The sequence below is a fragment of the Phocoena sinus genome, chromosome 20 (assembly GCF_008692025.1).
Source record: "Phocoena sinus isolate mPhoSin1 chromosome 20, mPhoSin1.pri, whole genome shotgun sequence".
NCBI lineage: Eukaryota > Metazoa > Chordata > Mammalia > Artiodactyla > Phocoenidae > Phocoena > Phocoena sinus.
Genome location: NC_045782.1, coordinates 57992786 through 58007378, shown reverse-complemented (window position 1 = coordinate 58007378; position 14593 = coordinate 57992786). Strand labels below are relative to the sequence as shown.

At 44.2% G+C, this 14593-nt stretch overlaps 1 protein-coding gene across 17 annotated transcripts in view; it reads left to right on the top strand.

Annotated features, from left to right (window-relative positions):
* Positions 1–517: 517 nt before the first annotated feature.
* Positions 518–14593, top strand: part of CEP112 (centrosomal protein 112) — a 426576-nt gene continuing 412500 nt past the window's right edge. For 12 of the 17 annotated variants that reach the window (XM_032616346.1, XM_032616345.1, XM_032616350.1 and 9 more), the window contains exons 1-4: positions 518–634; positions 6641–6754; positions 10098–10288; positions 12013–12188. In XM_032616346.1, coding sequence (XP_032472237.1) covers positions 6649–6754; positions 10098–10288; positions 12013–12188 — 473 coding nt within the window. In that variant the 5' untranslated portion in view covers positions 518–634; positions 6641–6648. Of the gene's footprint in view, positions 648–3782; positions 4132–6640; positions 6755–10097; positions 10289–12012; positions 12189–14593 lie in introns of those variants that run through there. The other 5 variants (XM_032616353.1, XM_032616344.1, XM_032616343.1 and 2 more) reach the window with 5 other exon arrangements.

Here is a 14593-nt window from a genome sequence, read left to right as displayed (position 1 = left end):
TCTGTGAATATCCTACTGCAACCCCATGTTCTTTGCTCTTTACCCGTTCTTTCTCTACAGCCCCTAAAGTGTTCACAAGCTACTGTCCGAGCCGGATGCCTGAAGCAGCAGTGTCTAGTGCGTGGTCTGCTCATCCCGGGAGTCTCTGCTTGGGATTGGTGTAGGGGCCGCCAGGCTGGAAAGCGAGCCGGAAGCTGCGCTGAGGGCCGGGACGTCGCCATGACAACGCCGCCCAGCGCAGTGGGGCGGGGAAACGCGAGCGCGGACGTGCCTGCTCCCGACCTGCTAGGCAGGGGCAGCAGAAGCCCGTAGCGTCGCCAGCGCAACGGCGCCGCGCGGCCTGGGGGGCGGGGAAACGCCAGTGCGGAAGTCTCCGTCCCCGGCCTGCTGGGCGGGGCAGCCGAGGACCGGAGCGTCGCCATAGCAACGGCGCCGCGCGCGGCCGCCGGAGGCTTGGGGAAGGGGGCGGGGCTTGCCAGCTGGGCGCCTCCTCCCGTCCCACCGCCCAGCCGGCTCCTCCCACCCCCCGGGCCTGCTGCGAGGCTGCGACCTCTGTGCCCGCACGGATTTGAAACCTTTTTGTGGCGGCGGCGGCGGCGGCGGCGACGGCGGGGGCCGCTCGGAAAGCTTGCACGTACGGGCGCCAGGTTCTCGTTTTTCCGATTTCCCCTCCGGGGTCCCCACACGCGGGTTCTCGGGTGGAATTTTGCGCGGGGAGCGGTCGCCCCGTGGGCGGGCCCGGGCCTCTCTCCAGGCCTGTGGGGCGCGCGCCGCGGGGGCTTCTGGGCGCGGGCGGCCGCTGCTTCGCGGGCGGACTGGAGTCCGGGCCGCGCAGGGCGGGGAGGTTCTGAGAAAGTTGGGGCGGGTCAGCATGTCCGGGTCCGGGCACCTGACGGGGTCGCGCCCGGGTCCCAGGCCGGCGGGAGCACTTCCCCCCGGAGCCGGACGGCGTCCTGGGCCCTCGGGGTGAGGGGCGGCCCCCGGGAGGCCCGGCCCGCCGCCGGCCCGCTGGCCACGACCCAGTGTCCCGGGTCCGAGTGTCCGAGGGACGAGGGACGTCCATGCGAGCGGCCTGTGTGTTGAGGGTCGTGCGTCCTTCCTGTTTACAGGTGCGTGGACACGGGGTAGAAAAGGCCGGTGCGGGGGCACGAGCCGCCCCGCAGGGCTCAGGCTGCGGCCCAGCCGCCCCCCAGCCGTCACTGGCCCCCCCAGGCCTCGGCGTGCTCCCCCGTCTCCAGGGTGATGCCGGGGCGCGGTCAGTGCCCGGTAACTGTCCAAACACCCAAAAGGGCGAGCCGGGTGAAACAGGCACCTGTAAACCGGCTTCATGTACCGGAGGACGGTTTTCAAGTTTTGTGTAATGATCCGCCATCTATTTAAAGTATGGTTTGATTGAACAAAATTGACTTCATGCAACTTTGAGGAGTGTGTTTATTCGGGGCCTGACGTATGTGAGGTGTGTTCCTTGTTGAGCGGTGTGGCTGCTTTTCCCCAGGACCTTTAATGTTTGTGGCCCGCTTATGCTCTGCTGACCCCTATGACAGCTAAGCACCTTGAGAAGGTCTTAGCCCGTTTTGTAGCTGTCCACATAGACACAGGTTTAAAAAAAGACAGTGCCGCTGAGTTAAATAAAAGACATGAGCCAACTATACTATAGCTATAAGCAAGACTCACCCAGTTTACTTCCTTTTTTGCGTTTGCACTAATTTATGTGACTGGCAGGCACACTCTAAGTATTTTAAACCTAAGTCAAAGATACAGCTTTCCTTATTTTTAAATTCTAATAATTTAAATCTGCAATTCTAATAAATCATAATAAAACTTTTTGATTAGCTGGGACTAAGTAGATATAACCTACTTATAATATGTAATTTCTGTAGCAAGAATTCCTTGAAAGTTTGGAACGATAACTTAATTTTTTTTTCATTTTGTTGGAGAATAAATAAGGGATAGGAAAAGCTGAGTTTTAGCTTTTACCAAGTATCACACTGATTCTTTATAGTGCTTTTAAAAAAAAGTGTACTCCAGTATCGCATGTTATTATAGCAATTATGATCGTCTTTCTACTTTTCTCCAACATCTTTACTAGTTGGAGATATTGCTGATTCATATTTAAATGACCAAGAGGTCAGATATGATGGATCTGAGAGCTAACGGTTTCAGAATTTTAGTTTGAGCTTTATGTTTAATTTCACGACTTTGGGTCTTTTTTACTGAGTTTTCGTTTCTCTAAACACTAACATCTCCTGCCTGTGTCAAAGATTTGTTGCGAGTTAGTGATTATTAGGAATCTTTTTGTCTAGCTACGGGTGCTCTCAGGCATATGTTAGAGTACATGGGCAGGATGAACTGTTTAAGCCTGTAAATACACTTCCAGGTCAAAGCTGTGCTTAAAATTCTGGGTTTATGAGTTTCCATTTGTTTGTTCATCCACTTGAATAGTTGCTTTTCAGCTTTATGATCTAACATCCAGCAGTGGTATCATAGCCTTCTGTTACCAGGTACATAACTGATGGAGTTATGTATGAATGCAGCTAGTTATTGTAGGAATGCAAAACAAAACCACGCAACCAAGTAATGCCAAGCCAGCTAACCAATCAGTAAATGCGCTTAAATAAAATTTATCTTAACCAAGTCTTGAATTTGAAATATGTTTCTTCTACTGTAATGCAGAAGGTACAACGACCGGTTTTGGTAAATAGAATTAAGGGCAATAGTATTTCTATTCTAGGGGACCTATTTGGTACTCAGAACAGAATTAAAAAACAAAACAAAACAAAACACAGGCATACCTTGTTTTATTGCGCTTTGCTTTATTACGCTTTTGCGTTTTTTACAAATTGAAGGTTTGTGGCAGCCCTGCCTTGAGCAAGTTTACCAGTGCCATTTTCCAACAGTGTTTGCTCATTTTGTGTCTCTGGGTCACATTTTGGTAATTCTCACAATATTTCAAACCCTCCACCCCCGAAAAGGTTACAAATTGCTGAAGGCTCAGATGATGGATAGCTTTTTTTTTAGTAATAAAGTAATTTTTAATTAAGGTAAGTATGTACATTTTTTTACCATAATGCTGTTGAACACTTAATAGACTATAGTATAGCATAAACATACCTTTTATGTGCACTGGGAAAGCACAGTGTTCGTATGACTTGCTTTACTGCGATGTTTGCTTCATTGCTGTGGTCTGGAACTGAACCTGCAATATTTCTGAGGTTTGCCTGTATTAGGCATGTAAAAGTAAGACATTAATCCCTTTAGTTAGCTTTTATTCACCAGTCGACTGATTCTTCAGCTTCTATTATGTGCCGTGTAATGTGCTAGGTACCTACTAAGATGTGTCAGTCACGGTCCTTGCCTTTCAGGAGCAACTCACAGATGGTGGCAGACCTGTAAATAGTACACAGATGTGTAAAAAAGAGGTAACAGCGTGATGAATGCCGTGGCACAGATGTGAGCAGTACACACTAAGATGGAGAGATGAGTCTGGGATGTGTGGGGCAAGCTCTACTCTGAAGTGATGTTTGAGTTGCATTTCTTGATGACTCCATGCAGCGGGACAGCCTGTGTGATCCTGTAAGGGCTTGGAGTGTTTGCAGAATGGCAGGGAGTTCACTGGTGGGGCACGGTCATCTGTGCACATGTGTGTGTGCGTGTGCGTTTGTGTGTAGGGAGCTCAGAAGGCAAAGGCCCTGGCAGGCCGGCCTAACTTTGGGTTTGGATCCTGTCCCGTGGCAGTGGGCGGTGGACACAGGAAGTGATGTGCGGAGCTTTGTACTTGGGACATCTCTGGTGCCAGTGAGGACTGAAGCAGGGAGAGTTAGGGTGAGTCGGCGGTGGGGAGGGCTTGCTCTGAGAGAGCGGCAGTGAGAATAGGCACACAGGCAGGTTCTGAGACCTTTTCGAGCGTTTGTTGCTGTGTTGGCTCACGGGGCTTAGCGAATGGGGACGGCGGAGGGGAAGGAGTCAGTGTGAAACAGCGAGGAGGCTCCTGACAGTGATGGAGGTCTCGGCGGCAGGGAGGACGGTCAGCGCTTCCGACGCGGGGGCGGGGGCGAGCACGTGAGGATGTGTTCCCGAGGAGGCGAGTTGGGCGGTGGAAGGAAGAGCATGCCGTTTTCTTCCCAGGAAGAGGTGAGCTTCCCACGTGGAGAGTCAGCGGAGCTGCAACGGCTTAGGGGCTTGGAGGGGGCTGGTAAAAGTTTCAGGGCTGCCTTGTGGACGGCGAAATGGGAGAAAACGGAGGATTGCGGTGGGACCTCAGGGCGGTGCCCGTTTTCTCCAGCAGACCCTCAGCTGAGGAGCGAAGGACGGTGTCGAGCGGTCTCTGTCGTGCGGAGCAGGGAGGAAAAGAGGCCGATCGGCCAGAGGGCATTTTGGTGGGCGGCAGCGATGCGGGGGGAGCGCTGGGTCCGGCCCGCTGGCGGGGGCCTCATGAGAGGGGCGTTGCGGGCGGGCTTGCGAGAGCCGTGGCTGGGAGCGGTAGCGTGGACGTCAGAGACTGCTTCCCTTCCCGGCACGGCTGCCTGCCGGCGCGGGGGGAAGATCCCCGGCAGGGCTCGTCGGGCCCCGAGGGAGCCGCCGGCCCACCGCCGCGAGCTGCGAGGGACGGCCGGGTCCAGGGCCGTCCGCGCAGGGGCTGCTGGTGTTGAGGTGGGCGTCCTGGTGAACGTTAGGGGCCCGCTGAGCAGAGGGAGGGCGTCTGTGGAGCAGGGCCGCCGCCGAGGCACACCAGAGCTTTCCCCAAACGTGTGGTTTGTAAACCGGCCAAATGACAAATTGGGGACCATGCATAGCGTAGAGATGGTGCGCATCCTTACCAAGGCATTTCGAACCTAAGAGGAACATGTGGACTCTTGGGTATATTTTTAACGCAAGAAATTTTGTCAGAAGCTCTGTGTCTGAGTTTGGGGGTCCACCCCCTTCATTTTCAGTGATTTTCTTCCTGATTAGGAAGAAGTACGAGGACTAGTATTTTACGTTTTTTGATGGAAGTTAAACAGTTTACATTTACGTACGGTTAAAATCGCTTTCTTGGTGTGCAGTGTGATGAATTTTTACACACTCAGAATGGGTTTTTATGACCTCGGGCGCAGAAGGCGCGGGACAGTCGCAGCGCCCCGTGTGCTCTCCTTGCGCCCCAGTGCTAACCCGGTGCGCCACTGAGCTGTTGTGTGCCTGTAGCTTTTGCCTTTTCGGGGATGCCGTACGAGTGGGTGTCGTCATAGAGCACGCGGCCCTCCGGGAACGGTGCCTTGCGCGTCGCGTCCTCGCGCATGGACGCTCACCCGTGTGGCGGGGCCTGTGGGCGCTTCCTTCCTCTCTCTGCCCGAGCGCTGTTTCGTTGTGTGGCGAGGCCACGGCGGTTTATCCATTTCCCGGGGGAGGGACACGTGGGTGTTTCCAGGGTTTGGTGGCTACAGAAGAAGAAAGCTGCTAGAAACATTACATCCGGGTTTCTGTGCGAATAGAGATTTTGCTTCTCCTGAATAAATGCCCAAGAGGGGGATTTCTGGCTCCTCCGCTTAAGGGTATGTTTAACGGGGTGGGCGATGGCTAACCTGCCTTCCGGAGTGGCTGCACCGCTCTGTGCTCCTCCCAGCAGTGCGTGAGAAGGCCTCTCGCGCTGTGCCCTCAGCAGCTTTGGTGGTGTTTGCCTTTTTAATTTTAGCTGTCCTAATAGGCAGGTAGTGATATCTCATTGTGGTTTTAATTTGCATTTCTCTAATGATTAATGATGTTAAGCATCTTTTTCACGCACTTACTTCTCAACTGTACATCTTCTTTGGTAAAGGAACTAATTTTTTTTGCTGATTACTTTTATTGGGTTGTTTGTTTTCTTATGGTTTAGTTTTAAAAGTTCTTTATGTATTCTTGATATAGGTCCTTTCTGAGGTAAATGATTTGCAGTATTTTCTCCCAAGCTGTAGCTTATCTTTTCAACTCCTGGAAAGAGTTCTTTGCAGAACAGAAATTTTTCATTTTGATACAGTCCAATATATCAGTTTTTTCTTTTACAGGTAGTGCTTTTATCTAAGAAATCCTTGACTAACACCAAGTCATGAAGATTTTCGTCTGTTTTCTTCTAAGAGTTTTATAGTTTTACATGTTACACTTAGGACTGTTACTTATTTTGAGTTAATTTTTGTATACAGAGTGAGGTTATTTGTTTAAATTTATTTATGCATATGGATCCCCAATTGTTACAGCATCGTTTGTTGTAAAAACTATCATTCCTCCATGAATTGTACCTTTGTCGAGTGTCAGTTGTCCACATTTGTGTTGGTCAATTTCTGGACTCTCTAGTTTGTTCCATTGGTCTATGTGTCTTATCCTTTCACCAATACCATATTGTCTTGACTACTGTAGTTTTATAGTGCATCTTAAATCAGGTAATGTGAGTGTTCCAAACTTGTTCTTCTTTTTCAGGATTGTTTCTGCTATTCTAATTCCTTTAACTTTCCACGTAAATTTTAGAATCAGCTTGTGTATATCTACAAAGAATACTGCTGGGATTTTGATTGGAATTGCATTAAATCTATAGATCAATTTGGGGGTATTTAATACTACCTTGGATCTCTTTCATGAGTTTTGTAGTTTTCAGCATACAGATCTTAATATTTTAATTTTAAATCTTCTACAGGCTGAATTATGGAAATGGGAAGCGAAGAAGAAAAATGGGAGAAGCTGGATGCGGAATTTGATCACTTTGTGGTAGATATGAAGCCCTTTGTTCTAAAATTACCCCATAGGTCAGGTAAGATTATGTTTGAAAATTACGTTCTTAAAATTAATTTTTTTCTTTGTATTATTTAGTCAAACCCATGAACTTTCAAAATGAAAAGTGGATTCATTTAATAACAGTTTTCATCTTAAGCTGGTAAAGGATTGTTTACCTTGAGCTGTTGGAGGGTAAACAGAAATTTAGTCATGGTGAACTACTGAACTGTGGGAAGGTATTATTACTGTGAGACCACTTCTCACAGGTCATGAGCTAAAATTGCATGGGTCTTTAAAGTTAGCTGTAACTGTTTTTTCCTGCGTCTTTTTCCTCCTACCATGAAGATGGTTCTTCTTTCAGGAGCCTACTGTCCACCCGTCTCTGACCCTTTTGTTTATCAAAGCAGAAAAGAATCTGTTAGTCTTACATGCTCATTGGTTGACTGACTAAAATCAAGTGTGAATGCGTTTTTGTTGGCATCTTGTCTGCAATTCCTAACCTTTTCTCCTCTGTGAGTCTTTGTCTCAAGTAAAAAAGGTTTATCAGAGAGCAGTTGAAGAGAGTTTGAGGGGCAGGGAAGACCCTCTGAGTCATAGTAGGTGTAAGGCTGGCCGTAAAGGTAAATCTGATTTGGGAGCTTTTGCGAGGAGGGTTCGGAGTGGGACCAGGAGACTGGCTTTTACTCCAGTGTTGTCCAAGTTCCCTGTTTCTGTGAGGTGTCTGAGTCAACTTCATATGCAACATGAGGAGCCGACTCAGTGTTAGATCTTTATTCCAGGGAGCTGCACTGGGAAAAGGGAGCGCAGTGTATGAGTTACGCATTCTGTGGCCACCCATCGTACCAGGCAGGGCCTGCAGCCTGTCCGGGTCCAGGGTGGCTTGGCATGGTCTTCCCTTCACGCCTCTTCCTCTGCCTTCTCTTGCCTTGTTGGATGGTAATCTCTTCTTCCTTCCTCTGCTTTTCTTAAAATGAATATTTCCTGTCCCGTGGCTCATTCACGATTAGTTGCATTAGTATTTAATGATATTTCTATACTGTGTCCTCTTCTGATACTCACTGCCTTTTTTTCCTTCTTGTCTTAGATCTGCTGATTAGCATAAGTGTATATTAAAATCTCTCATTATAAATGTACTTCAGACTATCCTCATATTTCATCTTCTTTTTTTTAAAGATGCAGTATCACTTTTTAAAAATTAATTTATTTATTTTTGGCTGCATTGGGTCTTTGTTGCTGCATGTGGGCTTTCTCTAGTTGGGGCGAGTGGGAGCTACTCTTCCTTGTGGCGCATGGGCTTCTTGGGGTGACTTCTCATTGTGGTGGCTTCTCTTGTTGTGGAGCACGGGTGCTAGGTGCGTGGGCTTTAGTAGTTGTGACTCGTGGGCTCTAGAGCGCAGGCTCAGTAGTTGTGGCGCACGGGCTTAGTTGCTCCACGGCATGTGGGATCTTCCCGGACCAGGGCTCGAACCCATGACCCCTGCATTGGCAGGCAGATTCTTAACCACTACGCCACCAGGGAAGTCCCTCATCTTCTTTTAAAAAGGGATTTGGGGTACATAGAATTGGATTAATTGTAATCTTTGGTTCATGACTCATTGTCAGTATGTATTGGTACATCCCTGACCCTCTTTTATGTAATTAATTCATAATGAATGCTCAGAAACTCACATCCCAGTCAAGAACCTGAACATTCATAATAACTTAAATTTCATTATAGTTAACTTCTACTTTTTTTTTTTAAATTTTTTTTTTTTTATTATTATTATTTTTTTTTTTTGTGGTACACGGGCCTCTCACTGTTGTGGCCTCTCCCGTTGCGGAGCACAGGCTCCGGACGCGCAGGCTCAGCGGCCATGGCTCACGGGCCCAGCCACTCCGCGGCATGTGGGATCTTCCCGGACCGGGGCACGAACCCGTGTCCCCTGCATCGTCAGGCGGACTCTCAACCACTGCGCCACCAGGGAAGCCCTTAACTTCTACTTTTGATAATGGTTTTCGCCATTATTTTAAATAGAGGAATTAATTTTTTTCATTAGCCAGATTGTTGTACTAAGTTCTATTCGTCGACTATTATATGGATCTCAGTTTGCTGCAGGGCACATAAACATATAGTTTGAAAAACTGTTTGCTTAAGTTTATCTGCTTTAGTTTGTATTTTCTTTTTGCACAAAGTACACCTGATATTTCAAGAAGTTTGTTTTGTGATTATATAATTTTCAAAGCTAAAAGTACAAAAGTTATTTAGAGACTACCTTTCATACGTGTAGTGATAAATCCAGTATGAGCAAAGTGGTAAATCTGCCCCAGGGATTTTTGTAGGTAAAACAATAAATGAATATGACCTTTAGAAACTAAGACATTGAAGCAGATTTATGATTTGTGTTAGATATATAATCCTCAAATTGAGTTAGACTGATAAAAGATTAATGTCAAAATGGTTTTCCTGAGACCTAAAAACAATTCTGTGTCGTGGTAAGATAAGATAGTCAGTAGGTCATTATATGTGGATTAAACTGTACTACATTTTTAAGGTAGCTTTTAAAGGGATAATTATTTTTCAAAATTACATGTAAATATGTAACCCTCAATTGTTTTTAGGGAGGTTAAAAGAAATTCCTAAATAAATCATCCACAAATCTCTGAAGATTACCAGTTTAATAAATAAAACATTTGAGATTCAATTATAGATTAGGTTAAAAATGCTAAATAAGATTGCATTCTCTCTCTCTTGGTTTGTGTAATGAGAATTACAGAAAGATTTTTCAACACAACTGAAATTATTTTAGAGATGGTTTTACAACAACCTTTTTTTTTTTTTTTAAACATCTTTATTGGGGTATAATTGCTTTACAATGGTGTGTTAGTTTCTGCTTTATAACAAAGTGAATCAGTTATACATATACATATGTTCCCATATCTCTTCCCTCTTGTGTCTCCCTCCCTCCCACCCTCCCTACCCCACCCCTCCAGGCGGTCACAAAGCACCGAGCTGATCTCCCTGTGCTATGCGAACAGCAACATTTTTGTCTCAGATTTATTTGGTAGCAATCCTGAGATCTTATTACTAGTTTAAAGTTAAACTCTAGACCAGGGTGGGTTGGCAAACTGTAGCCCTTGGGCCACATCCAGGCTGCTGCCTTTTTTATAAAGTTTTATTAGAAAACAGCCATAACCATTTGGTGATGTGTGGTGGGAATGGTGTGTGGCTGCTTTCATGCTACAGCGGCAGAGTTGGGTAGATATCATATGGCCGCAAAACCTAAAATATTCGCTGTCAGCCAAGCCCTGCTGCAGACTAGAGCAGATGTTTTATGGGTCTTTAAATGTAATGTTTTATTTTTTGAAAACTCAAGTCTCTAACAGCTCCTCTGTATTTCTAGAGCGGCAGAGGTGTGCACTTTGGATTAGAAAACTGTGTGAGCCTTCAGGAACAGGAGCAGGGGTCACAGGCAGGAGGAATCGGAATCTGTACGCAAAGCTTTTACTACACATGCTCAGGCGGGGGGCTCTCGAGGGCCCTTTCACCCACCGCCCTGAGCCAGGGACGCTGAAAACTTTACCTTCATACATGGTAGGTGTCTTTGACCAAAAGATGCATTCGTTTGTTTCTCTAAAAGTGTCAATTTATCATCCCATTTGGGAATGGTCATATTATTAAGCTACAAGTCCTAGAAAATATGTTAGCCAACACTATTTTTTTGCTCCCTGATTCAGTTTTTTTCCACCTTGAATGGAAATCAGATATTGAGCTCTAATGGAACCATACTTAATTGATTTAGTCATCCTGCAGTATTCTACAATATTTCTAAAAACATTAAAATGAATTTTTAAATATTGAGCCTTAATTTCCCACTAATTTTCACTGGATTATGTAATAATTTATGGATGTCAGTAAATTCTAGTTTATTAAGCTCTTCTGTATGTATTATTTAATGTAACGAGAGGTTGGATTGAATTACCTTTTTTTTAAGTTTTTAAAAAAAATTTATTTTTTATTTATTTATTTTTGGCTGCATTGGGTCTTCGTTGCTGCGCGTGGGCTTTCTCTAGTTGCAGCGAGCGGGGGCTACTCTTCGTTACGGTGCGTGGGCTTCTCATTGTGGTGGCTTCTTTTGTTGCAGAGCACGGGCTCTAGGTGCACGGGCTTCAGTAGCTGTGGCACGCGGGCTCAGTAGTTGTGGCTTGCGGGCTCTAGAGCGCAGACTCAGTAGTTGTGGTGCATGGGCTTAGTTTCTCTGCTGCATGTGGGATCTTCCCAGACCATCGTGTCCCCTGCATTGGCAGGCGGATTCTTGTTTTGTTTTTTTTTTATTATTTTTTGGCTGTGTTGGGTCTTTGTTGCTGCACGTGGGCTTTCTCTAGTTGCGGCGAGCGGGGGCTTCTCTTCGTTGCGGTGCGCAGGCTTCTCATTGCGGTGGCTTCTCTTCTTGCAGAGCACGGGCTCTAGGCGCCCGGGCTTCAGTAGTTGTGGCACGTGGGTTCAGTAGTTGTGGCTCGCGGGCTCTAGAGCACAGGCTCAGTAGTTGTGGTGCACGGGCTTAGTTGCTTCGCGGCATGTGGGATCTTCCTGGACCAGGGCTTGAACCCGTGTCCCCTGTATTGGCAGGCGGATTCTTAACCACTGCGCCACCAGGGAAGTCCCGGCCCATCTATTCTTAATGACCAAAGGTAGAACATTTTCTGAAACACATTCAGATGTTGGAATATGAGTGTATTGTATCATGCTTTCCCTTTCACACTCATTTTATGGAATTGTAGGAAAGGGCTTTATTTTACTAATGTTAATAATGTAAAGGCCTAGAGACCTGTCTTGGATTTTTCATCTAGCTTGTGAGATACTGCAGGATGACTAGAAATTTTTATTTCTGGTTTTTATTGATTTTGGTTTCTCTGCCTACTGATTTGTGTGTGTGTGTGTGTGTGTGTGTGTGTGTGTGTGCAGAGTAGTTAATGATCACAGAAAGAAATAGGAGAGCACATGATTTAAAAAGAACTTTTCACTTATCTTTACATACAGCTAATATTCCTTTTGTAATGTAAATCATTATTATCAGATGTATCTGTCATGTAATTTTATCATTTATCAGATTTCTTATACAGCACAACGTAACTAAAATGTAAATAGTTATCCATTTTATGTATTTTAATATTTCATTGAATGATGCATTTTTATATATTTTTATGTAATTGAATTTGAGTATTTGAAAAGTTGTCACTAAACTTGATGGAAATCTTAACTGATTATCTCATATAGTACATTTTGAAAGAATAATTTTTCTAATTTTTAAAAATCAGTCCATCTATTTTGATGAACCAAATCCAGCACAAGCCAAAGGATTGTCCAGCCCAGAAGGATTACCAGACTGGGTGATGGGCGAGCTGGGGAACCGTGAGCACAGATTCAGCGAGTCACGGACGCTTTCTTCTGGAGAAGATTGCTCTTTGGTACAGTCGCCGACCCATGTCCAGAGGTACGCCATGAACTTGGGGTTTCAAGTGTGTTTCATTATTTAGCCCATCTTTGGAACTGGTTAGTACATTCCATTTTTCCATGTGTTTTTTATGATAAGCAGTGGTTTACTTTATATTTTTGCTATGAAGTTGAGGGCTATGAAGGAATGTTGTATAGTTAAAATAACAGTTTTGCTTTTCCATTTGTTGTATATTCAAGATTATAGTATGTTTTTAGCTGCTTTTTGGATATATGTTAAATATTTCTATCTAGTCCACTGCTTGGAAAGTGGTGCCTGAAAATCTTTAAATGACACAGTTCTCTGTTTCCCTTTATGACAAGCATGACTTAAGAACATTTCACTGACTTCAACCAAGTATAACATCCTCCATATCCATCTTGAAGCTTATGCTTGAATTTCTGTCCTTTCCCCGTCATTGAACAGTATTCGTGTTGATTTAATAAAATAATGAATGCAAACATAAACCCTATTAAACTGTGCTTTCTTACTAGAGTACTAAGCTTAAATAGGATCTTTAGTACAAATAAAAGTGAACTTCTAAGTTTTTTAAGTACACAATAAAACAGTTGTTGTAGTATAACTTTTGGCCTTTAGGACGGATAGATTTAAATTGGAATTTTATCAGATTTTGAGTTTTACCTTTGGCACTGTTCCCTGAAATGCTAAAGTATTGGACAGTGTCAATTCATACATCACTGCTCACCATTCTCTTGGTAATTTTAATTTTTGGAATTTGAATAGGTTAACAATGTAATCTTTTCTGCTTTAATTTTTTTTGGTTTATTCCTTAAAAGATACAGAAATCTGATTAGTAATTTGAAGTGTCTTCGTAGTTGTTATAGTCTGGTTATGTTTTTCAGACCTCAGGTATTACGGTGGAAAAGAACAGGTGAACAGAAAGCAAGAGATCCAGTCCATATGAAATTTTTTTATTAGAAAGGGGAAACAAATTAATATGGAACAGGAAGAGGTGATATAATTAAGGACATGTTTCGGAAGAGTGAAAAGGAATGAATAGATGAGTCCATAGCAGGTGGTGTTAAATACTAATTTTTGCCTTCCTAGGAGATTCAGAAGCAGAAGAGGTGTGACTGGAATTTTTGTTAGCTGTGTAGCAGTAAGTTGGGGTGTAAGGAGATTGTGGTCTCGTTACAGAGACTGAGGCAGGGACAGTGTTCTTCCTGTCTGCACGGTATTTCCAGTGCCTGGCCCTGGGCGGGCACCTGTGACCAACGTTATGAGTCTTAGTTTTTGGTGAGTGCCTACATGAGTCAGTGAATGGGCTGTTAGGCAGTGCCACACATTGAATTTATTCTGGACACAGCCTCTTTGAGACAGGCATATTGTGGCAGAGAGAATGGCTCGGCTCACAAGGATTTGCAAAAAGTACTGTTAGAAAAAGTTGAGGGAAGGATAAATTTTAGAAGAAGTTAAGAGATGTGTGCTTATAGGCTACAGAGATGCCCTGTTTGTGTTCTAACCTTTTCATATTTTTAACAATGCAATTAGTAAAGGCAATGAAGGAACTGGAAAAGGCAAGTCTCTTTCTAGTCAAGTGTTAGAATTTCACTAAGGCCAAGGCCAAGTAGGGCTGCAAAAACAAAACTTCTCAGGGGTATCTTTACTTACATGCTTCTCTTAACTTAACTTGATCTATTTAAAAATTTTAATTTGCATGTACATTAATTTAACAGATATTTGTAATTTTACGTACATGAAGGCACTTAAAAATAAAACTAACATTTACTTCATCTAACGGCAGTACAATTGATTTAAGACCAGATACAAAATGTGTGAGATCAGATCAGTAGTGGTGGTGGAATCTATTGATGGTCTGTCTTCGTATTTTTTTCTGAAGTTGTTCCTTTGCTCTGAGCGGTCATACTGTGCTGCTGAAAAAGTTAGAATCTGCTCGTGTTGACCTAATACATCTCCTCCGTTCTGCAAGGAATTGTTTAAAAAGTTTAAGAGGCTTATAATATTTGACACATGTATGTTTTTGTAGTGAATAATTTATTGTTACTTAGAACTGAAGTTTAATGCTGCCTCATAAATGTTACAACCACTTCAACTTGTCCTTTGAACATCCTCTTTAATCTTAAAAGATTTTCCCCCTTAGTGTTTCTTTTTTGATCACTTTATAAAATCCTGCTTTACTTAGACCTTTTTGTATGTGAAGTATTTCTAATGGCATTTTAGATTATGCTGTTTGTGTCCTAGCCTTTTTATATTATTAAAGATGCAGAGTCCTTTTGAAGCCTCTTTGTTAGGACTCCCTATTCAATAGAGATGGCACCTTTCCTTTACCTTTATTCTTCCTGTAGGATATGGCATGTAGCCTCATTCTGGACACATTAGAAGTATTACGAGGTCATATTCTATCAGGCTTATTATCATGCTTT